This window comes from Drosophila eugracilis, unplaced genomic scaffold (genome assembly GCF_018153835.1).
Source record: "Drosophila eugracilis isolate 14026-0451.02 unplaced genomic scaffold, ASM1815383v1 contig_367, whole genome shotgun sequence".
Lineage (NCBI taxonomy): Eukaryota > Metazoa > Arthropoda > Insecta > Diptera > Drosophilidae > Drosophila > Drosophila eugracilis.
In genome coordinates this window covers 4,297,067-4,322,543 of record NW_024573224.1, presented here as the reverse complement: position 1 = coordinate 4,322,543, position 25,477 = coordinate 4,297,067, and the positions used below count along the sequence as shown (strand labels likewise).

Below are 25,477 nucleotides of genomic sequence, written 5' to 3'. Positions count from 1 at the left end.
TTTGGTTGAGTGTAAAATATATGAATATGTTAAGTCAAGTATTGCCATGACTTCTTCCTAATAAAAAAACACAAAACGTGCGAAAAATTTCACCCAGAAATAGTTCCTAATAAAAATAAGAGCTGAGCCAACATCAAATGGGAAAAAGTTTTGCAACGAGTGAAAAGTTCCGACTGCCTTAACTTCACTTCAAGCGAGAATCTACTTTTCTGAAAGTCACGCTGGAAAATTGCACTTTAGCTGCCGAGCACAAACACCTCAAGACACAAATCCCCGATAAAGGCTTTAAGGAAACTCGCCAAGTCACTTGCTGGTAAAACATCAAAAATCAAAGTTCGACATAAGAAAGAATCGAAAGAAAATTCTTACCACTAACAAATGAAGGCACCCGCATTTAATAATAAAACGCGACACCGGCGAATAATGAAAAACGGGGCAGACAGGATGTGCCACGAATGAGTAAAAATAGCCGTTTTGCTCATTTGTTGATTTATGCGCCAATTTGGGCAACATGATGGACTGGCAGGCGGCAGGACAGTCTTAGTCTCAGCATCGCCAAAAAGTCGACGGAACACAATATCTCTGCCTTTATATATATACTATATATATATATATTTCTATATATATAACTTCCACTTAGGCCGACCAAAAAAGTGAATACTGCAAGTATGGGCGGACAAAAAGTTGTAGCATAAGGTGGGGCGTCTTCAGTCTGAGCGCAGTTCCAAGGACGAAGCCTGTCAAGATTTTAGCTTTTTTTTGGGACAAGTTTACCCAGCTTGCCCTTAAGCAAGTCCACATCAACATCAGTGTTGGCGTCAGACTGCAAGACCCCGAGGCCATAATTCAAACTTACCTTCAATAGCTGTGTGTCCTGGGGGATGAGTTAAAAGAAAATTTAATATTGCTGTAAAAATGTTAAAAAGAAGGTATTAGAGTTCATTAGTAACATTTGTGTATGTTTGCCAAAACATGACATTTTAAACTGTGAATGCAAATCGACTACAAACATTCCATATTTTGACAATTTTTAACAAAGCTATGAAAAGAATTCTGACTTATTTTGGTGACGCATGAGGATAAAGATTACGAAGTATTACATTCCTCATTTGGACCATTTTTGGCTGTGCTTTGACTAAAAAACTGATTTTTTTCGCTCCCAAAGCCAAGAATACGTCTTTTGAGAGCAGAGAGCCCGGTTTTGTTGCCGTTTCTTAACTCTTACTTTGTCAAAACAAGACGCACGGCTAAACCAGTGACTGTTTTATGCAGCAAACAGCCAAAACTCTAAGCCCCTTTAATTGCTTTTATCATTATTGTTCTGATTTTTTGGTGCGAGCTCTGATTTAATGGCTGAAATATCAGGAAACCCATTTTTAACAGAGATTTGCAATACTGTGTTCGGTTTATTAACTCTAGCACGGTCAAAGCAAGTCGTACAGATGAAAGAACAACCGTTTTGTGCTGCCAACGACCACCACTTACCACCCCTATCACTCGTTTTTCGATTTTGGGAAAATCAATTTTGGCCGCAATTTCGCATTTTTGATAAGGGGTACCATCATCAAAATTTTCAAAAAATGGCCAAAAATGAAGTTTTACAGATTTTAACGCAAATCGATTGGGAATCAAAGCAATCAAATTACGAGCCCTACGAGGTATTACATTCCTCATTTGGACCATTTTTGGCTGTGCTATGGCTTAAAAACTGATTTTTTTGCACACAAAGCCAAGTATACGTCTTTTGACAGCAGAGAGCCCGGTTTCTTGCCGTTTCTTAGCTCTAACTTTGTCAAAACAAGACGCACGGCTTAACCAGTGACTGTTTTATGCAGCTAACAACCAAAAGTCTAAGCCCCTTTACTTGCTTTTATCATTATTGTTCTGATTTTTTGGTGCGAGCTCTGATTTAATGGCTGAAAAATCAGGAAACCTATTTTTAACAGAAATTACTTTGTTCGGTTTTTTAGCTCTAGCACGGTCAAAACAAGTCGTACAGCCAAAAATATAACTGTTTTGTGCTGCTAACGAACACCACTTACCACCCATATCACTCGTTTTTCGATTTTGGGAAAATCAATTTTGGCCGAAATTTCGCATTTTTGATAAGGGGTACCATCATCAAAATTTTCAAAAAATGGCCAAAAATGAAGTTTTACAGATTTTAACGCAAATCGATTGGGAATCAAAGCAATCAAATTACGAGCCCTACGAGGTATTACATTCCTCATTTGGACCATTTTTGGCTGTGCTATGGCTAAAAAACTGATTTTTTTGCGCCCAAAGCCAAGTATACGTCTTTTGACAGCAGAGAGCCCGGTTTTCTGCCGTTTCTTAGCTCTAACTTTGTCAAAACAAGACGCTCGGCTAAACCAGTGACTGCTTTATGCAGCTGACAGCCAAAACTCTATGCCCCTATACTTGCTTATATCAATATTGTTCTGATTCTTTGGTGCGAGCTCTGATTTAATGGCTGAAATATCAGGAAACCCATTTTTAACAGAGATTTGCAATACTGTGTTCGGTTTATTAGCTCTAGCACGGTCAAAGCAAGTCGTACAGATGAAAGAACAACCGTTTTGTGCTGCCAACGACCACCACTTACCACCCCTATCACTCGTTTTTCGATTTTGGGAAAATCAATTTTGGCCGCAATTTCGCATTTTTGATAAGGGGTACCATCATCAAAATTTTCAAAAAATGGCCAAAAATGAAGTTTTCCAGATTTTAACGCAAATCGATTGGGAATCAAAGCAATCAAATTACGAGCCCTACGAGGTATTACATTCCTCATTTGGACCATTTTTGGCTGTGCTATGGCTTAAAAACTGATTTTTTTGCACACAAAGCCAAGTATACGTCTTTTGACAGCAGAGAGCCCGGTTTCTTGCCGTTTCTTAGCTCTAACTTTGTCAAAACAAGACGCACGGCTTAACCAGTGACTGTTTTATGCAGCTAACAACCAAAAGTCTAAGCCCCTTTACTTGCTTTTATCATTATTGTTCTGATTTTTTGGTGCGAGCTCTGATTTAATGGCTGAAAAATCAGGAAACCCACTTTTAACAGAAATTTGCAATACTGTGTTCGGTTTTTTAGCTCTAGCACGGTAAAAACAAGTCGTACAGCTGAAAGAACAACTGTTTTGTGCTGCTAACGAACACCACTTACCACCCATATCACTCGTTTTTCGATTTTGGGAAAATCAATTTTGGCCGAAATTTCGCATTTTTGATAAGGGGTACCATCATCAAAATTTTCAAAAAATGGCCAAAAATGAAGTTTTACAGATTTTAACGCAAATCGATTGGGAATCAAAGCAATCAAATTACGAGCCCTACGAGGTATTACATTCCTCATTTGGACCATTTTTGGCTGTGCTATGGCTTAAAAACTGATTTTTTTGCACACAAAGCCAAGTATACGTCTTTTGACAGCAGAGAGCCCGGTTTTCTGCCGTTTCTTAGCTCTAACTTTGTCAAAACAAGACGCTCGGCTAAACCAGTGACTGCTTTATGCAGCTGACAGCCAAAACTCTATGCCCCTATACTTGCTTATATCAATATTATTCTGATTCTTTGGTGCGAGCTCTGATTTAATGGCTGAAAAATCAGGGAACTCACTTTTAACAGAAATTTGCAGTACTGTGTTCGGTTTTTAGCTCTAGCTCGGTCAAAACAAGTCGTACAGCCAAAAGAACAACTGTTTTGTGCTGCTAACGACCACCACTTACCAGCCCTATCACTCGTTTTTCGATTTTGGGAAATTCAATTTTCGGCTAAATTTCGCATTTTTGATAAGGGGTACCATCATCAACATTTTCGAAAAATGGCTGAAAATGAAGTTTTCCTGATTTTAATGCAAATCGATTGGGAATCAAAGCAATCAAATTACGAGCCCTACGAGGTATTACATTCCTTATTTGGACCATTTTTGTCTGTGCTATGGCAAAAAAACTGAACAAGACTTTAAAAATCATTTTAAAAAGTAATTTTCCATTGGTTAAATATTACACAAAAACTACAATGATTTAATAGCTAAATATTTGAAAAATTTTTTTCAAAGTGCAGGTCCTCCATCTTGGCAGTAATTTCCTGCTGGAATAACGGTGGCTGTCTGCCTTCCATCACGTTTATGTGTGTGTGGGTGGGAGTCTACGGGTGGTTGGGTGTAAGATGTCATGTTGTCCTAGTCTTGTTAGTACTGAACTGGAAGAAGCAAACTTCCGCTGGCACATCCTGCCCGTTGCCACTCCTGCCAACAAGAATTCATAGCTCTATCATTTTTATGGCTATTTAAAGAGCCATAAACAAGGCGTGTGTATGTGTGAGGGTGTGTATGTTTGAATGGCATTAAATTGAGTTTTATGCGTGATTTCCGTCCTTAACACTTTGTTGACAATGATTTTGATAGGCGTTTAATGAAATGTGACCACACTCTGTTGTTCTTGCTCTTCCAGACGGAACAGTTTGCCCTGCTGTGGATCCTGTTCGGCGTCATCGTCGTGGGCAACTCGGCTGTGCTTTTCGTGATGTACATCAACAAGAATCGCAAGTCGAGAATGAACTTCTTCATCAAACAACTGGCTCTGGCAGGTAAGTTTGGAGGATTGGTCCATTCCTCATTCCAGTTTGCACTTTTCTAGTGTCTATTGTTTTTAGATCTATCCGTGGGACTGATAAGCGTGCTGACCGATATCATATGGCGCATAACAGTTTCATGGAAGGCGGGCAACGTGGCCTGTAAGGTCATCCGCTTCTCGCAGGTGTGCGTCACATACTCGTCCACCTACGTGCTGGTGGCCATGAGCCTCGACAGATACGACGCCATCAAAAACCCGATGAACTTCTCAAAGTCGTGTAAGTTAAGTCGTCGAGTAAAAAGTTTTCTAATTGCCAAATGTTGTTAGCCAAAGCGCTGTTTGTGGTTTCTTCGGCTTATACTTGCAGCATTTTTATAATTTAGTTTGGCAATTTTGTTATATAAAAATAATTGTATGTTATAGCCTAAAGATTTCTCATTAAAAATATATTTCCTGCAATTTGTATTAAGTTTTCTTAGATTTGGTTCTTAATATACGTTGAAGGTTGTGTAATAATGTTATTGATATTTATTTCTTTTAGCGATAAGAGCTCATAAGCTGGTAGCTGGCGCCTGGCTTCTAGCCGTTCTCTTTTCGCTTCCAATTCTGGTTTTGTACGAGGACACGGTCATTCAGGGACATCACCAGTGCTGGATTGAGCTAGGTACACCAACGGCCTGGCAGATATACATGTGCTTGGTGGCTTTCTCTCTATTCGTACTTCCCGCTCTTGTCATCTCCGCCTGCTACGCAGTCATTGTTAAGACTATTTGGACCAATGGCTCAATTTTTTTACCAACTGGTAAGACGAGAATCTAAATATTAAACCTCAAAACTTCATATTGTTTAACTTGTTATTTCATTTGATACTTTCCAATCAGATCGCACTGGAAATGGTGTCGCACCTGCTAGGCGAGCAAGTTCAAGGGGCATAATCCCCCGGGCCAAGATCAAAACGGTCAAGATGACACTGACCATTGTGTTTGTATTCATCATCTGCTGGTCGCCCTACATCATCTTTGATCTACTACAGGTCTTTGAATTTTTCCCCAACACCCAGAAAAACATTGCCATTGCCACCTTCATCCAAAGTCTGGCTCCATTGAATTCAGCAGCCAATCCATTGATCTATTGCCTATTCTCATCACAATTTTTTCGCACACTAAGGTAAGTTCCATGATTTAATTCGTCTTTTAAGTAAATACGAAGCCTAAAATGTAAATAAATATTCAACTTGTTGCTCTTGTTGTTTGAATTTTATCCTTTCAGTCGCTATCCGCCCTTCAAGTGGTGCTGCTGCAGATCGTACCGCAACAACTCGCAGCAGAACCGCTGCAACACAGTTGGTCGTCGACTACACAACAGTTGCGATTCAATGAGGACGCTGACCACATCGTTGACTGTTTCCCGGAGGTCCAACAACAGAACCAATGCCCATGTGGTCATCTGTGAAAGACCCACCATGACGGTAACAGTTCCAGCAATGTCAGAGGTATGATAACTGGCACACACCACTCGTAAAGTATCCGCGTTCTCAATCCACGGTCCCACGTCCTTCAGAGATGCTGAGTTTCTTTAAATCAGGAACTGGGACATCCTGTGAATGCAGCAGAGGCTTAGACAATAAGTTTAAATATTTATAAAAGGCTTCAAGAAAGCAAAATATAAGTCCTTCTTAAAAGTAAGTATCTGAAGTCTACTCTACGAATTTCAAAACCTATTTGTACTTTTCCCAATAGCAATCTATAGTTAAGATAATGCATGATCTATTATGGCATTATTATGACTTTTAATTAACACTAAGCATATGAGGATATCTACAGTGATGGCTAAAATTGTCTCTCAAGGAGTTTCTTAGAATTTTATCTAAATCTATTTATTTACATTTCATTTGACTTTCTTGAGAATATAAGTACAAACCTTTTCTAAATTTCTATCAAATTTACCTGAAAATACTTATTTTTAAAATACAAAATATATCTATTAATCGTTTTTAATCAATAGATCTTTTCCTAATAGAATTTTTCCTTTACACCTAAAAAACTATTGAGATGTTGTGACAACTCTAAGAGTCTAGGTTTCAGTCCATTTCTAAGCTCATTTAGTCGCTCTCTTAGTTATATTCTATTTAACAGACTGATTTTAGTTGTGGTTTACTCGCAGCCATTTACCGGAAATTTAAAATGCATTTCTTACCAGTCCTAACTAGCTGTTAAGGCCATTTAAGCGCAGATTCATCCGTGTATATAGCCACTCCTAATAGATGTATAAACATGCCCAAGCATCTTAAACCAAAACCCATTAAGTATAAGTAGACCATAAGAGTTAATAGAGCATAACGTTGTAGTCAATTTGGTTTAAGCTAATATTTATTTCATAATTATGTGTAGAAGCAGAATAAAGGCAACAATTTCAAGAGTGTCCCGCATATCCATTCATTTTCTTGGCACGCGCTGAAAAATTCTCCTTTTCAGTTCGCCCCACTGAACAATGGGCACAAGGACGATTTTGCGCCCTCACTCCATTTATAATTGTTGCGATGATGTGGTATTCTTTGTGGGCTGTTTACTAGCCCCCTTACTGACGTCACTGATGCTGGAAAGTCAACATGACAGATAAATTGAGCGACAAACCGGGCAGACAATAAAAACATATTGGTTTCTGTGGGCTCTGCAAACAGCCAACGGTTATATATATTTTACTCTTATTGTCTGCAAATGGCAAATTTACCATGCCAACTTCGGATGAATCTGTTTATGTTTGCCTTGTGGCTGGTTAAATTCATGAGAGGCACCAACCCTTGTGAATTTGCATTCTCCACTTCCTGGTATTTAATCGCCTGGCTGAACAGTGGGAAACTATGGAAACTTAATGGGACAGTGAGTAAACAAATTCATTTCAGGTCCTGTTGCTGGTATACTTTTCCCTAAGCCTCAATGGACTCGAGGGAGATGGAGACGGAGAAAAAAATCCATTAAGAAGCTTACTCTAGACGGCGGACAGTTGCGAAATTTTTGCAATTATGATTTCGCAATTTATTTGTCAAGTTTTAATTGAAATGCTATTAGCAAATTAGTAAACAATAGAGGAGACATGATAATAAAAACAGAAAAACATTGTTTACTTAGAATATATTTTAATTTATATCTGCCTTTGCTTTTGGGAAAGACAACAGATTACTTTGTTAGGTGTAGAATAAAAACTTTGGCTTTACCTTTCAAAATTAAAAAAAAAAATTTCAAAATTAAGTAGCTGCAAAACAATTTAGTATAGACGTATTACCCCACGTTATCACTTTGTGGATGTCGATGCCAAGCCAAAGTTTTTATCATAATAATCTGAACCGCCAGTTTTAAGTCGACCTACAGTTTAAAAATTCGTCAAAAAGTCATGTTTCCAAATTATTGCTTTACAAAGTCGGCCAGACATTCGGGTTATGATGTTATAAGGAGGGGTTGTATCACCAGGGATAGTTACCAGCGCAGCAGTGGTCGTTATTCCGCTAGCTCAGTGAAGTCAGCAGCCAGGCAAAGGAGCCGTACTAGATCAGAAATCCGGAACTCCAGTGTATCCTCTAGGAAGAGTACAAAAAACCAGAGGAAGGATACGTCTTCCAAAAGCGTTGGGTTCAAGCTGAAACCTGTTATTTGTCCAAGTACAAAAGATACTCGCGAATCCGGTGGAGACGAGGCTTCAAAGGATAAAATGCACTCTAGTCCCAGCAACGATCCCAATCGAGATCTCCAGGAATCCTTTGCTGATTTCTTCAGCATCATTCACGACAATGTTCTGGAGTCCGTACAGGAGGCTGTGGAGCGTATGGTATCGAAGTGCTTCAAGGAGTCCCTGACCAAGATGGAGCGGTTGTCCAAGGAGTTACAGAACCAGGAGGCAATGCTCAACAAAATCTATAGGGATGTCACCAGCAGTAAGTTTTTACAGTTCATAGGATTCTTTGGGTTTGAATCATAAAATTGTCATGCCCTCTAGAAATTGCCGCCCAGAGTGAAACGAACTTAAACCAATTCAAGTTTGTTACCCAAATGCTTATCGACAACCAAACGGTGCACTACAGGGCGCTCAATCAGGCGAAGTTGAACAAGCAGCGGCGAAAAGAGGAGCGAGATCAGGATAAGGAACTGAAGTTAGAGCGTGAAAGCAAGCGGAAGTGCGGATGCATGGAAAAACAGAATGAACGGGTTCCACAGAGCAGGAGTTGCAGCAAGGATCTCTCAAAGAGAAGCACAGGTGGCGATGCGTGCGTTCCACAGCATCAGTTGTGCCAACAGCAGGCGCCCCTGGTCTATCACATGTGCCAGTCCTGTACGAATCAGGAAACCATGTCCAGGTGCAAAAGGTTATCCCGGTCACCATCGAAACATACAAATACTCCTGTATTCCAAAGGCGATCCACTTCTTACAGTATGCCGGATATCTCGGGGCGCACTTCGTCCGTATCCAGGCGGTTCAGTCAACCCTCCCGAAAGGTGTCCAAGAGCTGTTTATCCCGAACATCTAGCCATAGACAGATTGTATGTCTGCCGGCCATGACCTATCCACCTTACGTTCGCAATTGCCCGATTCCCCGACGAAAATTAGTCCGTAAAAATGGTCAGACTAATGGCAAATAAAGATTGTCTTTTATCCATTTTGAGAAACAGAAAATCTGATATGACCTTCAGTTGCAATGCATTGATAAGGAATCCTGAGGATTCGGAATCCATTTCATGTTTTGCCACTGACAGTTCTAACAGATAATTCAAAACCAATGAAATAAATAAAAGAATTTTAAAATAGAATACAATTTAGGTTTTTATTTATTAATACAAATAAACCAAGCCTCTTGGCTAATTTAAAGTTTAATTAATGTAAAAGGAACCAAATAAACCGATGATTAAATATATAATATGAGCAAAGTAAAGAAATTAAAAAAATATGTGTTGAAGTATGAGTAGATTCATACAGATCAATAGGAACAAAATGTTTAAGCATGGGAAAGCTTCGTTATAAATGGTAATACCAAGTACAAAGTCCGATCTTAAGTTTCTCAATCAGAGCTCTCGTCTAGCTTAGAAACATCTACTTTCTTGAGCTCCACAGTTTCATAGTACTTGTTCTTTCGCATGTAGCGCTGAACAAATGGAGCCAGTAGGTTCTCGTCTACATCTTTCACATCCTGACGTCCGAACACAAGAGTGGCCAAGTTCGAGCCTATAATGGTGAGGAGGGCTCCCAACATAGCGTATAATAGGAACGAGATGTGATATATAGAAGATCCACTGTGAGGCTCGCTGAAGGTAAAATGTTGCTTGTTTAAAATTATGTTTAAGGTTAAACCAAATCAACTTACTATTCTGATGTAGAGTTCAGGTAGCGGGTCATATCGAATTCATAGTCACAGTTTTCCACGGATACGGGCAATTTGGTGTGTCTGAAGCTTCCAGTAATATTGGCAATTTGAGCGTTAACCGCTATCCACGCCGTGGTTAGGAAGGAAGCAATGCTGCCCACAAACATGCTCTATAATAAAATAGCAATTAATATTATCAAAGTTATTAAGAAAATGTTTTAGATTGGACCCACCTTTTCGCCAACCCAAGGCATTAGCATTCCCACCGTGAAAATGCCCAACATTGGTCCATATAAGCTCGACTGGAGGGTTGCCGATAGCTGCAGCACCATTCCCAGTTTCTCAACTACATAGACCATAAAAATGGAGCTAATTCCAAAGGTCACCACCACCACACGCATAGTGAGGGCCACATGACTCTCCTTCATAGATCCCCCCATTCGTGGCTTAACAAAGTCCTCCAGGATAACAGCGGCTAAAGAGTTGAGGAGTGTTGATAAAGAACTCAAAGCAGCACTGAACACAGCCGATACAAAGAGTCCTGGCAATCCGGGAACAACTCCCAGAACACGCATTACCAGCAGAGGAACCAACTGATCACGGCGTCCAGCAAGCTAACATAAAGATAAAAATATGAATCAGGTGTACTGAATAGTGGTATCTATATAGCCTACCCCTGTGGACATAGGATCGCAGTCATAGTAGGTGGCATAGCAAACCAAGCCCACATAGACACATCCCATATATAGCAGGGTCAGTCCAATGGAGAAAGTGAAGAGGGTTTGTTTGATGGCCTTCAACGATGGCAAGGACATGAATCGCTGTACTGTAGCCTGATTGATCGAAGTACTTTGCAGCTTGAAGAAGGTTCCACCCACAAAGACAGAGAAAACACTCAAGCGAACTGTGGGATCAATAGACCATCTGAAGTATAAGGAAATACATACATTATATGATTAAAATATTCAGCATTTTTCACTTACTCAGGGGCATTTATGCGACCGCCTTCTTCGTTAATCCTCCATAACTCCGTAAAGCCACCCAAATCCAAGGTGCCCTTGATCATGATCACGATCAAGGATCCATACATTATAACACTCTGAACGACATCAGTGTAGACCACACCCTTAATTCCGCCCACGCAGGTGTAGAAAGTGCAAATGATGACCACAATAGGTGTGATGGTGTGGATGCCAATTCCAGACACTTGATTGAAGGTTAATGCTGGGACATAGACAGCAATGGGAAGCCAAATAATCTGAAAGAATATAAATATTAAATAAAAACGAACAAATGATATAATAAATTTTAAACTTACTGCCTTCAGAACAAAGAGGCTAGCTCCAAACAAGCGCATTCTCCGGCTAAAACGCCTTTCAAAGTACTGAAAGAGTGAGTGTGTATAAGTAAGGATTCGGCAAGTATTACTGGACTAAGGACAGACCCGCTTGAAGGATGATTACATAAGTTAACTAAAAAAAATAAAGCTAAGCATTCGGTTAAGTTTAAGTACAGAACAATTTCTATAAGCTAAAAGGAAACTACAAGGTTATGGGTTTTGCATACACGATGAATATATTTACAGGATAAATATTAAGGATTATTATCACTTTTCAGGATGCTCCAATTTGATCTGAGTTTCCGATTCATGGATATTAATATTCTCCTCACTGGACACACTTTCGTATTTTCCATACCAGAATTTTCTCAAAATTGGGCTAATTAGTTCCTTATCCACTACACGGGGATCCTGTCGGCCAAAGTAGAGAGTGGCCAGCAAAGATCCCAGTACAGTGCCCACAGAACCCACTGTGGCGTACCACAGAAAAGAGATCTCATGAATGCCATGACTTTTGGATTCATTTGGAATTCTATAAAAAAGAATAAAATTCCAATTAAAAAGTCTTCAAGATAGTTTTACCACTTGGAACAATTACATACGCCGTGCTAGTGGCATTCCAGTTCTCAGGCAGGTCAAAGGTATAATCACAATCCTCTATGGAAACGGGCTTCGTTGGGAAGGTCAGCTCTCCTGTGAATATGGCAATCTGTGCCCGCACCACAATGTAGGCTGTAAAACTCGAGGCGCACGAGATGCCTGCGAGAACACTCTAAAAATATAGAAAAATATTATCTTTTAAAGAGTTTTCTTTAAATTTATCCAGCTCTTAATCAAACCTCTGTCTTAACAAAAGGCAGTAACATTCCCACACAAAAAGCTCCAAGAAGTGGCCCACAAGTTATGGCCGCCACTGTTGAGGACAGCTGCATGACCAGGCCAAGTCTCTGGACAATCGGTACACTGGCCATCGAGATCAGACCAAAGCAAATGACCACGCCCCTTAACAAATAGGCGGTTTGTCGTTCGGTCAGGGGCTTCTTTCTGTAGGGTTCTACGAAGTCCGTAAGAATTACACCGGAAAGTGAATTAAGAGCCGTCGAAAGGGAACTCAGAGCAGCACTGAAAACTCCAGCTACAAAAAGTCCAACGAGACCAGGAATATGGCCAACACTTCTTACCACGTAAAGTGGTATGACTTGGTCCTTGGCACGGGCTAGCTGGAAGGAGATAATAGAATAAAAAAATAATACATATAAATAATTTTTTAAGGGTATAAGTAACAAATAACAAAAACGTTGATATATTTTCTGGGACTTACCCCCGTTGTAATAGGATCGCAGTGATAAAAATCAGCAAATGCCAGCATTCCAATGTAAATGCACATCAATATGATCATCAAAAAACCAGCAAATGACAGAATCAAGGCCTTCTTAACGTCCTGATTATTAGGCAAAGTTAGATAACGCTGGACTATAGTCTGATTAATGCCATCTGCCATGATCTTGAACAATGTGCCTCCAACGAATATCGCAAAGAAACCCATTCTCACAGTCGGATCGAAGGTCATTCTAAAATTTTTATCATTAACAAATTATTAAAAATGAAGAGTTTTATACTTACTCTGGACCCACAAGACGATCGAACTGACGATTATGATCCAACACAACGCTCAAGCCACCCAAATCCATAGTTCCCTTAATGATGACAATCATCATAGCACCTGCCATTACGAGGGACTGAATGACATCCGTCCAAACAACTCCCTTAATACCACCCTAAAAATGTTTTAAATTATAAAGTAGATGATGTTTATAATAATGTAATAATCTTATGATCTTAATAGTTACCACACTGGTGTATAAGATGCAAATAAAACTAGTAACGGGTACAATCACGTTGACACTTATCCCAGAAACTAATCAAGCAATTAAAGAAATTGAAAATAAAATAAAATTAGTTGGAAAAAGTTTTACCTTGATTTAAAGTTAAAGCCGGAACATAGATACAAATGGGTTGCCATAAAACCTAGAAGAATATTAGTTTTAAGTAACTCAAGTTTAAATAAGTTTAATATTGAACTCACGTTCATCACCACGAAGAGACAGGATCCAAAAATGCGAACACGTCGATCGAAACGTCTTTCAAAGTACTAAGATAAATGAAATTAAACAGAAACAGGAAAAATAGTTTATAGGATGCATGGTTATGTACAAGATGCATTGGGTAAATGAAAAAGGGTATGGAATTCAAGACACACAACTAAATAAAAATCGTTTACACAAAAAAGAAAACAAATGTTTTATTAACAAAGTTTAAGAAGCATTTTGGGTCTCAATTTCCGCCTTGCGCTTAAAGAGATCTTCCATATTAACAGCCTGGTAATTCTTTTTAGGCAAGAACCGTCTCATACAGGGTGTGATTAAGGCTGGATCCATTTTGTTGAGATCCTCCCAGCCGAAAATCAAACCAGCTAATAATGAGACCACAGTACAAATCACACCACCCAAGGCTGTATACCAAAGGAAGGACAAGTGATAGACGTTTCTTTCAGAGGGACTAAGAAGAGATAAAATATATTTTTATTAATAGAATGATCTTTAGTTTTCCATACTTACCTGTACCCGTGGATAGTATCATGGACTGTATGATTATCAAAAGCATAGTCACAGCCATCAACCGAAACGGGTAGCTTGGGATAGCGAATCTCTCCATTCATTTGGGCCAACTGAGCCTTGACACATATCCAGGCCACTGCTAGAAAGGATACCAGACTACCCACCAGAACACTCTGGCAGAAATTTTATGTTTAACATTCAAAAAGCAATCATTAATGTCTGACTCACCTTTCCTTTCACCCAAGGCAGTCCGACACCCATACAATAAATTCCTAATAGAGGACCCATAGAAACTGCCGCCGTGCTGGTGGCCAATGGAACAACTTGACCTAACTTCTCCACAATGTTGACCATGCCAAGACAGGAGAATCCGCAAACAACGACAATGGCCCGCAACCAAAAAGCCGTCTGGCGCTCGGTCATCGGTTTTTTCAATAATGGTCTCACGATATCCTGAGTAATGACGCAAGCCAGGGAGTTAAGGCCCGTGGAAAGGGAGCTCAGGGCAGCACTGAAAACCCCAGAGACAAAGAGTCCTGGTAATCCAGGTAGTGAGCCCAGCGTTCGCATCATTAGCAAAGAAGGCAGTTGGTCGACGGCAGTAGCTAACTGGTAAGAATATTTAGTAAATATTCTAAGAATAATAGCTAAAAAATAATTATGATTAAATAATAGCAATTCACCTTAGTACTAATTGGATCACAATCGTGGTAGACGGCATAGGACACCAAGCCCATATAACTACAGCAGCTGAGAAGGAACACCAAGAGCAATGTGAAGACCAGCATACATCGCTTGGCATGCTCGTAACTTGGCAGGGATAGGAATCGCTGAATGGACACCTGGTTGACATCCGAGGATTGAATCTTATGCAGGGTGCCACCCAAAATCACAGACAACATGGACAACCGTACTGTGGGATCCAATGTCCACCTGTCATTTTAGAATGACCACAAAATTACCGAGTAAATTAATCATCACGTAGACTTACTCCGGTAAATTAAGACGTCCGCCGTCTTCGTTATGTTGGATAACCACGCCCAGTCCGCCCACATCGAAGGTGCCCTTTATGCAAACCGCCAAAATGGAACCAAACATCACGAAACTCTGAATGACATCTGTCCAGATGACAGCCTTCAGTCCGCCCTGAAATTACAAAATCTTCGACTTGGCCAACAAGTTGATAGCCAAATTTAATTAAGTCTCACCACACACGTGTAGAAAGTACAGATAGTGCAGACAATGGGCGTAATTACATGGATGCCAGTGCCAGTTACTGAAAGATGATTTTATAATAATAAACAGAACTATTTCTATGCAAGCACTGATCAAAAATCAAAGATATTTTTACAGGTTAAATAGCTTAAAAGTGCCAGTTTACGAATAAAGAGAGAAAGTTTTCGTTTTATATCCAATTAAAGTACCTAACTTTAAGTAAGAAATAAGCATAAGCATATTTCAAAAGTATATTGGAAAATTTTCCTCAAGTGCACTTTTAAGCAGACAGTAAATTGAAATTGCTATGCCAAATCCAAACTCAAACTCACCCTGATTATAGGTGATGGCCGGTACATATAGCGCCACAGGAAGCCAGAGCATCTGCGAATGAAAATTGGAATGTGTGTAAAGATACTTTAGAGGCTTATATACTCACAGTTCCTACGATGAAGAGGGCCGAACCCAAATTGCGTATGCCAGCACCATAGCGCAATTGAAAGTACTAAAGGTTTAAGGAATATTGATTAGATTTTACATATATAATTACTAAGCTTACTTAGACAAAATTTTGTGTCATGCGATGCAAAAATTCAAGATGCTGGTATCAGTTATTTACAAATTTCGACTACTAACTTCACTGAACAAAATTTAAAGTGCTGCTAAGAGTATATTTTATTGACATGTAAAAGGTAAGAAATTTTTTTCTACGACTTTTCAGTGACATTTTTCAAGGTGTTCTCATTTAATTTTACACTGGAATAGTTGGACTTTTGGAATCCCCGAACGCAGGGCGAGAGCAGATCAATATCCACATCATCGTCCTTATTACGGCCAAAAACAGAGCCGGCCAAATGGGCGACAGTTACGGCTATAAGGGCACCCAAGACGCTATAGAACATAAAGGAGATGTTGTATAGCTGCTGAACGAAACTAAGCGATCTGTGGAAACAAACTCAAGAGATGAGTTATTAACCTGATAACAACTGCAGAAACTTACTCAGATCCTGACAAGGGAGTAGTAACATTAGCAGTAGTCACTAGGTCACGTTCGAACTCATAGTCACAGCCTTCAACACTAACTGGCTTGGCCTCGAATTTCATTTCGCCGGAGTTAATGGCCAATTGCGCCGAAATGCACAGCCAACTCATGAAGAAGAAAGAGCAGATGGATCCCACCATGGCGCTCTTAAGGGAAATAATTATATAAAAACCACAATTTTACGAATAGTTAAAGGACTTACCTTCGAGTTTATGCTTGGGCACAGCAGGCCCATCACGAAAAGTCCCAGAAGAGGACCCTGAACCACTGATCCTACGGTCATGGATAGTTGCATCACATGGGAACCCATTTGTTCGACCACAAAGACTAAGGCAACACTCAAGACTCCAATAACTACAGTACACACTCTCATAATAACAGCAGTCTGGTGCTCAGTTAGGGGCTTCTTTGCCAAAGGTCTAATGTAATCCTCCAGGAAAACTGCAGACAGGGAGTTCATGCCCGTTGATAGGGAGCTAAGGGCGGCACTGAACACTCCAGCAACAAACATTCCTGGTACTCCAGGAAAGGAGCTCATGGATTGAACCACGAGCAGGGGAACCAACTGATCCTTGGCCACTGCCAACTGAAAGTAAGTTCTAAGTTATTAAGATTTTTGAAAATGGTTTAGATAATAAATGCTAACCTTTGTGGTCAACGGGTCACAGTCGTAGAACGTCGCCGACAGCAGGAGACCATTATAAACACAGATGGCCATCAGAGAAACCAATCCAAATATGAAAACGGCCGAGCACTGTGCCATCTCCTTGACTCCGGGCAGGGACAGGTATCGCTGGGTGATAATCTGATTGCAGCCAAGATTATAGACGTGGTTGCCCACGTTGCCCACCAACAATGCCAGCATGGACATTCGCACCTTGGGATCCAGCGTGAATCTGTTTTGAAAATGTTTCAGGTTATGAATAGGCAGGGGAAACCGTGTACCACACATCCTGGCAGGATTATTGCCATGTGTGATACTCGCCCTAGTAAACAATTTTCACCCACTCAGGCCATTCCATTCGTCCGGTGTCGAAATTCCGCTGAATAACCACGCCTAGTCCACCCAAGTCATGGGTGCCCTTGATGATGACGAAGAATATCGCTCCCACCATAATGACGGTTTGGATCACATCTGTCCAGACAACGGCCTTCAGCCCGCCGGCAGTTGTGTAGAATATGCAGACGAGGCACACGATTGGCGTGATGACATGTATATTTATTCCAGTAACTGGAAAAGTGCACAAAAGTCAACACGTGGCGCTCGGTTTTTAAAGGCCTTTAAGTTTCGGGCCTTAACCTTTAAAGAAGCTGAAACTTATTTCCGAAAAAATACAGCTTTTGATTCTTTAGAAATTTTGGTTACTTTTCAGCTTCAGTAAAGCATGCATGCAATGAAATCAAAAAGAGTTTCAAATTAATACATTTTAGGATTGTCAAGAGCCCGATAAAATTAGTGATAAGTTATAATTTCAGAAGCACTTACTGGAAAATGTTAAAGAACTCGGACGTTTGATTGCTAAGATTGAATAGAAAATATCTAACTTAACACCAAAAAAAGATAAGAAATCACGGATTTTATTGATAAGTACACTTCGGATATTTTCTCAACAAAACACATTTCGTATGGGGCTGTTCTCATGGGTAAAAATTAGTAGATATTAGAAAAAGAAAATGTTTAAATAATTAAAGTTTTTTCTATGATTTCTCATCTGGTTTGGCCAAAGAGTTCTCGGTCAGGTTAACGCTGGAATATTTGGGTTTCCTGAATTTGTGCATGATGGGCGCGAGCAACGCATCATCCACGTCATCGGCATTATTTCGGCCAAATACAAAGCCGGCCAGATGTCCTAGAATCACACCGAGGATGCCCCCCATAGTCGTGTAATTCATGAAGGATATGTGATACAGCTGCTCGGCAAAACTAAGAGACCTGTAGGATTAGGCTTAGATGATGAGAAGGGGGAAGTTAGGAAGGTTCGATGGAACTTACGCAGGTTCGCTGCTGAGAATGGTGGCATTGGCAGGGGTCACCAGGGAACGGTCAAATTCATAATCACAGCCTTCGATGCTGACAGGCTTTTCCGCAGCATGAATTTCCCCAGAGTTAATGGCAATTTGGGCCGAAATAGTAAGCCAGGCCATGAAGATGAACGACGTAATGGATCCCGCAATAGCACTCTTAAACAAAATAATCATTTTGTTACGTTCTTGAAGACTTTCAAAACTCTTTTTTGAATTGAGACTCACTTTTGAGTTGATGCTTGGACAAAGAAGACCCATTAAAAAGAGGCTAAAGAGCGGACCTTGGACCACGGAACCAATAGTAATGCCCAGTTGAAGGACATGGGAACTCATCCGTTCGACCACGAAGACCAAGGACACACTCAAGACTCCGATGACCACTGTACAGACCCGCATGACAACAGCGGTCTGGTGCTCGGTAAGCGGCTTCTTTGACAAAGGTCTTATGTAATCCTCCAGGAAAACAGCGGACAGGGAGTTCATACCCGTAGATAGGGAACTGAGAGCGGCACTAAACACTCCAGCAACAAACATTCCGGAAACTCCAGGGAATGAGCTCATGGATTGAACCACGAGCAGGGGAACCAACTGATCCTTGGCCACTGCCAACTGAAATTCAGTTTCTCATTCAAAAGTAAATCGTAAAACAGGAGAAATCGAAATTAAACTCAGACTTTCCAAAGGCTAGGATATATCCTTAATTGAAGGTTAATATTCCAATAAAATCTAGTGCCGAGTTTAAAATCGATTTTCCTTTCCATTTTAGAGATAATATTTCCTAACCTTTGTGGTCAATGGGTCGCAGTCGTAGTACGTTGCGTAAAGCAGGAGACCATTGTACAAGCATAGAGAATACAAAAAAATCAATCCTACAACGAAGAGGAAAGACGTGTGTGCCATTTGCTTAACACCAGGCAGGGACAGGTATCGCTGAGTCATCATTTGATTGCAGCCAAATTGGTAAGCATTATGGCCAACATTTCCTACCAACAAGGCCAGCATAGACATACGAACTTTGGGATCGAGAGTGAATCTGTTTGGCAAAATGTGTTCATCTATTATATAGAGCTAGAAAAATAAAGCAGCTTTCACCCACTCTGGTATCTCGATTCTGTCTCCATCGAAATTTCTCTGAATAACCACGCCTAGTCCGCCCACATCGAGAGTACCCTTTATGATGACAAAGATAACCGCGCCTATCATAATGACGGTTTGGATCACATCTGTCCAGACAACGGCCTTCAGCCCGCCGGCAGTAGTATAGAAAATGCAGACGAGGCACACGATTGGCGTGATGACATGTATATTTACGCCGGTAACTGCAAAAGTGCACAGTAGTCACATAAGGACAAGAAAAATTATATTTTTTTGCATGGAAAAGGGTTTAAATGTGTTAGTTTATATCTTTAACAAGCAGGATTAGGAAGTTTGGGGGTTTCATTTATGATTGCTTTGAAAAGAAAGACAAAATAGGAAATATTTTATAAAAAAAGTCAATGTCATCTAAGGGTTCTTGACAATATTTTTGCTTTGAAATATGAAAAACCAATTTTGAATAACTAGGTTATCTCGTCAGAATGTGTAGCCATGATTTTAAGTAGGATAGAAGTTTCTTACCTTGATTAAAGGCCAACGCAGGAACATAGATGACAATAGGCAGCCAGATAAGCTGGGAAAATAAAACTCTTTAGTAATTATTAAAGTAACTTTAAGAGCACTCCTTCAGGATCTCAAAAGCTTGAATGTTTTTCTTTTCACTCAATATTAGATTATACTTACGTTTGCAGCTGTGAAGAAGGCGGAGCTCAGCAGGCGAACCGATTTGTTAAAGCGCAACTCGAAATACTGCAAATATTTTTTTTGTCCAAATGGTTTGTCGGCTTTCGGTTAACACACAATAAGGATTGCCCACGCAAACACACACACACACACACCGACATATCGTGTGAGTGCGTGTGTGTGGTGGAGCAACGCGGCGCATACATAATCGACTATTACTCATACAACATGTAGCCAGGCACCAACTTATAAACTACGACCATACGTATGCCAGCCCGTACAATTGGTATTGTTCAAGCTTATTGCAACCAGGCCAGCCATTGTGCGCCAAAACCTCGTGTCTATATCTATGGCATGCAAATAAACTGGCATTCAAAGAATTCTTACAGCTGATTGCACCCTGGTTTTGTCCCCTGTTTTATGTTTTTGTTTTTTTTTTTTGTTTTGCTATTTTACTATAGAACATGTACTCCCTGCTGGTTGTTTGGCTTTAGCCTTACTTACACATTAACATGCCATCGAATATCAAAAGAATCCAAATTCGTACACTCAGAAACATAGAATTAATGCGTAACATGCAGACCAATAGGTAAACACACACATTATTCTCAGATTGGACAACGTTCTGCTTACCTCATAAGTTGATGTCAGCTGGAGATTGCAGAATACAGGCAGGAAGATGTACCACGAAATGGTTCCAGAGATGGCAAGAGTGATTAGAATGAAGGCATATTGCGTTCCATACACATAGATCTCCGTCGAAGTTCCCAGGAGCGAGATTCCAGACACGAAGCTGAAAGCGAAACACAAGAAATTAGTTAACGCTAATTACGTCTGGAGCTTAAAGTTCAGCAACGCTAATTGCCAACCGATTGATCAGGATCTATTTTTGCTTCGGCAAAAGTTTTCCTTTCTTTTTTCTCGGTTTTCCCAGCATCCCAAAGTCAACTTGAAGGAAATTTTTTAATTGAATTAAGTTGGGGCCACTCAAGTTGTTGGTCAAAGATATTACGAAGGTGGGCAAAATTTTGTAAAAAAAAAAACTTAAGTTAATCGATTGGCAATGGCTAGGGGCATTGCTACACCTCATTGAATATTAAATATTGGTTCTATTTTTACAGTAAAGATGCTTTAATTTTGGAAAAAAATACATTTTTATATATCCAAGCCAAACAAGTTTGCGCACGTGTTATACTATCTTGAATTGAATGCAATCAACAATATCATGTCTAGTCGCATTTGACAAAGAAAACTTTTCCTGGGCCGTGCATTTGGTAATCTGATTTTAATGATTAATGTCCATAACAATCATCATTTCAATTTTGGCCACAAGACAAATGAATTGCCACCACAGACACACAAAGTTGATGGCTGAGAGAAAAATGCCATTAAAAGTTGATAACAAGCGGCGTTAAAGTATGCAGACACAAACACACACACAACCAAAACAAATTGTTTTAAAAAAATTGAAAAAATCTGCAAAAGGAACAAAGGGCGTTTTATAGAGGAAAAAAATGATGGCATGTAATTGTAATTCAAAGCACGTTGGCTGAATTTGTTGCAAAAAGCAAACGACAACAAATAGAATGCCATAACAATAAAAGGCTCACGAAACAATTGTCAGCGGGCGAGGCAAATGACCAAGAGCGCCTAGCCAGGATTTCGGGGAACAGGTCCTGTCGGCCTGGTCATTAATGCGACGACAACACGACGGCTAAGACAAAGGGACCGCACCCTTCAAAAGGTGCTTGACCAAAACGTGTCAAATACAAGAAGACATCCTCCATCCCTTTGCCAAGAAACAGGACCAAGGTCACTCTGCCCTACGAACGGCAAAGTAAAAGTAATTTGGGCAAATTATTTGAGTTTGCGGCCGGGCGCAAGTTTAAATAACTTCAATCTGGCTTAGAAACTGTGAGCTGCTAAGTTGTATTTATATGCCAGATATATTTACTCCGAAAAGTTCCGCAAGCCATTTCAATATCAGAACAAACCAAAGGCATCCCCAGCAACACCCATCCATCCATAATAAGCTTGACCCTGACAATGAATATTGTTTACGCAATGCCCAGTCTTGTGTCGGAAACTTTTAAATAAAACGCTACACTGTTTGTTCTCGCCAAACAATTCGCCAGACAATGCTGGTCTGGGGCAGATAATCTCCTTTTTATTTTTGCTTAGATTACGTATACGCACGTTTGGCCCAATGGCAGGCAGTTAAGCGAAATGACTGAAAATATTTTGATTGATTTGCCGGGTTTGGGTTAAGCCCATTACGATAATTTGTGCAAATATTAGCCGCAATTCAAATGAATGCACCGCATTCAATTTTTCGAGGATTATCCCGGCTTAAAGCGGTCTGAACAATAAATTTCCTCAATTTCCTTCCTGCCACTTTTTCATTTAGGACTCTCCACCTTCTCGTTGGCCGTGTCAAAAGTAATTAAGCAGGTATGCACAGGGAAAATCAATGTTGAGAAAGTATTTGCATTTAAATGATTTCTTAACTTTTCTAAATTAATATTAGAAAATAAAATTAAGCATAAAGTGCTAATATTTTTAAGCAATCTGTTATAGTATTTTTAATGAAGTGAATCTTAAATTAAGTTGTATCCTTTCTCTCTGTGCACATCCTGTTAGCCGGGCCAGAATAAAATACGCAGGGCCAATTTACCATTTGCATATACATTGCCATTGCCGAAACTGTAACTCACCTGGCCACAAGTGACAGCGCGACCGGAAACACTTTCATTTGGCGTCCGCCCACCAGGTAGTCCAACGCCTCCGAGCCGCGCCTTTCCTCAACGCCTGCTGCCCCACCGCCATCCTTCTCGCCCAGCTTCTTTTTCTTTTCCTTCTTTTCGATAAACCCGAAATAGAAGCCGATAACGGCACAGACCGCCAACATAGCTATGAAGACCAAGTAATCAACAATGCCGAAATGCTGCAGGGTCTGGCTCAAATCCTTCACGCTGAGTTTCTCCTCGCCATCCTCCAGGGATGGGGGTAATGATTGAATGGGAGTGGGCGTAGAAGTAGTTGTGGATGCGAGAGTGGCGCCAGTTGTGGAGCTAGTAGAGACCGTACTGCTAATTACGGCCACTGTCTTCGCAATCGCATTGGCCACCGTTGTGGTGGTTTTGGCCACAACAGCCTCCACGGGGGAGTTTACCCCCACCGCCACGGGATCGGCAGTGGTTGACATTATTTCCGGCACCGCAAGTTGCTTTTATGTAGTTTATTTTTATTGACTTCCAGCCGCGTCGCTTTAATGCGTTTGGCTTTGATTACTTTTGCATTAGTTTAACACACGCACAAGCACTGTGAATTGAATTCAATTTCGAATTAGGTTATTTTTAGTATTTCGAAATGAAAGGACACTGTCGACTTAAAAGGGTTTGGTTGACCAAGGACAAAAAGTAAGAAAAGAACTAATTCTCTTTGTTTTATTTTATAAAATAATTTATAGAACAGCTTGATCCCTGAATTTCTTGTCTAGACAAATGATTTATGAAGTCATGTTTAACGCACCTATCTCAAAACATTATGAATCTCTAACACTCAAGTGACCTTAATGCATTCAAGGTTAAAAAGTGTTAAAAATTTTACGTCTTTATCTTTTAATATTATAAATCAAACTACTTTGAAAAGGCAAAACAAACTATATTTGAATTCGAACACAAACTAAAGTCAGGCCGAACACTTTTAAGGAGATTAATTGATTTTAATTGGTATATTTATTAAACAATTTTTAAGCACGCACGCTTTCAAGATCCTTGAGTTCCGGTTTCAGGATAATTCAATTCGATTTGGTTGCGAGTACACACAAGTGTATGGTCCAAATCACCGCCGAGCACTGAACTTATTTTCCGCCGCTGGCTGAGTTAGAGATCTCCGGAGATCTTATCAAGATCTGGTGACAAAGCATCAGCATCAGCATCATCAGATTGGCCGATCGTAATTCACACAAATCTTGTAAGAGTGTGGGCAGAGGCTTTGTGTAAGGCTTTATCGCCTAAATTGCCAGGGGCATGTCGGATCTGGGATCTGGATAGATAGATAGATAAGTATACGTCCACACCCCCCACACTCGGAGAGTGATAGTGTGTATCTTTGTTTAGCCCCACGATCTCTGCCAGATAGTAAATTACTTTCTTTGTACGCGGACGTGTCGCGTCTGTGGTTTTATTGCCCTGTGCTAAGTAATATATAAAAATGCATATCCCTGGCGCAATTCACATTTTCACATTTTTTTAAAATACTGTTTACAACTTCAAAAAGCGCGAAAATTTCCATGATAAAAGGCCACGTTCTAACTCAAACGGGTGGCTACTGGTTTTAGATAAAAATCTAATAATGATGGTGACTGACTTTACTTTAATATAGTAACCAGGCGTTGAAGTGTGGGCCAAGTCATTGTATTTGCCGAAGATTAGACGGAAATACCTAGTATTTACCAAATACTCTCAGAAGTCAAGGGTACGACGTGACGTATGCGTGATGTACACGGGCCTCTAATTAAATACTACAATGGCATCCATAGCCATCCCAGGTCAGGTCTGAATTTCGACATCGTGGCAATTCATTTCACAGCAATTGGATTTTTAGCCACGCAACAGAATGGGACACAAATTGAATTTCGAAAATGGCCAACAAAGTTAGCTAGCCATGGCCTTATCCAACATCCAAAAACTATCGAATCAAGTTAAAGTTCAATCCAATAAAGATTAGGTCAGTGTCAAAAAATAGCCTCATCTGTTTTATTGGATTTAATGCACATTAATGGACGCACAATGGCTATGATATCATCTCTTGAATTGTGCACCAATTATGTTTGCCTCCAACAGTCAGCTGCACTTGCAGGGCTGGTCTCCTCACAAACCAAATATGTTGTAAGGTATTATGTATATATAGAATTACATATATATATGTATCATAACTAGCCAGCACACCAACTAATTGATTTTTGACAATCAATTACGGCAATTACTTACGTCTGTTGCAGGGTCGAACCAAGGAGGTAAATTCAATTTGTGGAAACCTACAAAACGCACACAACGTGACTCTGACTTTTGGGTAATCTTTTACTGAGGTAATCCCTTGTAAGTAAGGACAGCCTTCAAATGGGAAAAGGAGCAGCAAAAAGGACTTACTGTTATTATGTGTAAGGGAAGGTCAGTTTAATAGGGATTTAAAACAGGAACTAAGAATAAGCACTCTTAAAGTTAATTGCTTTCAGGTTGCGTAGGTGAACTAAAGTAGCAGAGATAGGCACATAAATTTGCAAATTACTAGTTCATTCTGGCATTATCAGATCTTTAGAAAAGCAGATCATTTTGCACTCTTAAATGGGACTTTCCATTCCAAAGCATCCCTGTTCTATGAATAGATTTAATCAGCCCAATTAGATACCAACTAAAATCCGAGATCAAACAAAAGAAAATTAGACCAATGGATAAGTTTTATGTCCCTAAATCAGTTTCCTTATCACCTTCATATAATATAAGCCAATGAAAACTATGAAATGGGA

The 25,477-nt window shown here is 40.0% G+C and overlaps 5 protein-coding genes across 8 annotated transcripts in view; 2 read left to right on the top strand and 3 right to left on the bottom strand.

The window, feature by feature from the left end:
• LOC108113642 (cardioacceleratory peptide receptor) overlaps positions 1-7,000 on the top strand; it is a 36,716-nt gene extending 29,716 nt beyond the window's left edge. Inside the window, exons 3-8 of one of the 2 annotated variants that reach the window (XR_001772715.2) lie at positions 4,457-4,592; positions 4,659-4,856; positions 5,121-5,381; positions 5,461-5,746; positions 5,849-6,260; positions 6,319-7,000. Coding sequence is in view for 1 of the 2 variants with exons in the window: in XM_017224312.2 (XP_017079801.1) it covers positions 4,457-4,592; positions 4,659-4,856; positions 5,121-5,381; positions 5,461-5,746; positions 5,849-6,077 (1,110 nt within the window). In the remaining variant the exon portion in view is untranslated. Of the gene's footprint in view, positions 1-4,456; positions 4,593-4,658; positions 4,857-5,120; positions 5,382-5,460; positions 5,747-5,848 lie in introns of both variants that reach the window. The other variant, XM_017224312.2, reaches the window with a different exon arrangement.
• Positions 7,001-7,802: 802 nt separating this feature from the next.
• Positions 7,803-9,263, top strand: LOC108113599. Its single transcript, XM_017224252.2, has 2 exons — positions 7,803-8,507; positions 8,570-9,263. The coding sequence occupies exons 1-2, from the start codon at positions 7,970-7,972 to the stop codon at positions 9,208-9,210; spliced, it is 1,179 nt and encodes a 392-aa protein (XP_017079741.2). The 5' UTR covers positions 7,803-7,969; the 3' UTR covers positions 9,211-9,263.
• A 120-nt stretch (positions 9,264-9,383) lies between these two features.
• On the bottom strand, positions 9,384-23,822 carry LOC108113595 (sodium-coupled monocarboxylate transporter 1). 3 transcript variants are annotated; one of them, XM_017224248.2, is made up of 10 exons: positions 23,711-23,822; positions 22,662-23,268; positions 20,581-20,740; positions 19,948-20,013; positions 19,786-19,837; positions 17,152-17,374; positions 16,790-17,039; positions 16,346-16,729; positions 16,102-16,289; positions 15,759-16,043 (listed from the first exon to the last, which is right to left on the bottom strand). In XM_017224248.2, exons 2-10 carry the CDS (start codon positions 23,150-23,152, stop codon positions 15,809-15,811), a joined length of 2,049 nt encoding a protein of 682 aa, XP_017079737.2. In that variant the 5' UTR covers positions 23,153-23,268; positions 23,711-23,822; the 3' UTR covers positions 15,759-15,808. The 3 variants fall into 3 exon arrangements, with proteins under 3 accessions (XP_017079738.2, XP_017079737.2, XP_017079736.2); XM_017224247.2 differs by lacking the exons at positions 15,759-16,043; positions 16,102-16,289; positions 16,346-16,729; positions 16,790-17,039; positions 17,152-17,374 and adding exons at positions 17,706-18,076; positions 18,137-18,324; positions 18,394-18,777; positions 18,952-19,201; positions 19,265-19,487; XM_017224249.2 differs by lacking the exons at positions 15,759-16,043; positions 16,102-16,289; positions 16,346-16,729; ... (2 more) ...; positions 19,786-19,837; positions 19,948-20,013 and adding exons at positions 9,384-9,870; positions 9,930-10,099; positions 10,163-10,543; ... (1 more) ...; positions 10,913-11,187; positions 11,248-11,313.
• Positions 11,479-13,546, bottom strand: LOC108113596 (sodium-coupled monocarboxylate transporter 2-like). The gene is made up of 8 exons (XM_017224250.2): positions 13,355-13,546; positions 13,245-13,296; positions 13,119-13,186; positions 12,892-13,046; positions 12,590-12,839; positions 12,108-12,488; positions 11,871-12,040; positions 11,479-11,800 (listed from the first exon to the last, which is right to left on the bottom strand). The coding sequence occupies exons 1-8, from the start codon at positions 13,358-13,360 to the stop codon at positions 11,536-11,538; spliced, it is 1,347 nt and encodes a 448-aa protein (XP_017079739.2). The 5' UTR covers positions 13,361-13,546; the 3' UTR covers positions 11,479-11,535.
• Positions 13,545-15,594, bottom strand: LOC108113597 (sodium-coupled monocarboxylate transporter 1-like). Its single transcript, XM_017224251.2, has 7 exons — positions 15,541-15,594; positions 15,434-15,485; positions 14,878-15,032; positions 14,570-14,819; positions 14,115-14,495; positions 13,887-14,059; positions 13,545-13,827 (listed from the first exon to the last, which is right to left on the bottom strand). The coding sequence occupies exons 2-7, from the start codon at positions 15,458-15,460 to the stop codon at positions 13,584-13,586; spliced, it is 1,230 nt and encodes a 409-aa protein (XP_017079740.2). The 5' UTR covers positions 15,461-15,485; positions 15,541-15,594; the 3' UTR covers positions 13,545-13,583.
• Positions 23,823-25,477: the final 1,655 nt, after the last annotated feature.

Bases quoted from the DNA above. Each gene is read 5' to 3' on its own strand.
- LOC108113599 (XM_017224252.2), top strand. From the start codon at position 7,970: ATGTTTCCAAATTATTGCTTTACAAAGTCGGCCAGACATTCGGGTTAT. The intron at 8,508-8,569 runs GTAAGTTTTTAC...CATGCCCTCTAG, and splicing joins CTATAGGGATGTCACCAGCA to AAATTGCCGCCCAGAGTGAA.
- LOC108113596 (XM_017224250.2), bottom strand. The intron at 13,047-13,118 runs GTAACTATTAAG...AAACATTTTTAG, and splicing joins GCATCTTATACACCAGTGTG to GGTGGTATTAAGGGAGTTGT. The intron at 11,801-11,870 runs GTATGTAATTGT...TCTTTTTTATAG, and splicing joins TGGAATGCCACTAGCACGGC to AATTCCAAATGAATCCAAAA.
- LOC108113597 (XM_017224251.2), bottom strand. From the start codon at position 15,460: ATGTACCGGCCATCACCTATAATCAGG. The intron at 14,496-14,569 runs GTGAATTGCTAT...TATTCTTACCAG, and splicing joins GTGATCCAATTAGTACTAAG to TTAGCTACTGCCGTCGACCA. The intron at 13,828-13,886 runs GTAAGTATGGAA...ATCTCTTCTTAG, and splicing joins GATACTATCCACGGGTACAG to TCCCTCTGAAAGAAACGTCT.
- LOC108113595 (XM_017224248.2), bottom strand. From the start codon at position 23,152: ATGTCAACCACTGCCGATCCCGTGGCGGTGGGGGTAAACTCCCCCGTG. The intron at 20,741-22,661 runs GTGAGTTACAGT...TTTCGCTTTCAG, and splicing joins GCGCTGTCACTTGTGGCCAG to CTTCGTGTCTGGAATCTCGC. The intron at 17,375-19,785 runs GTAAGAAACTTC...GCACTTTTCCAG, and splicing joins TGCGTTGGCCTTTAATCAAG to TTACTGGAATAAATATACAT.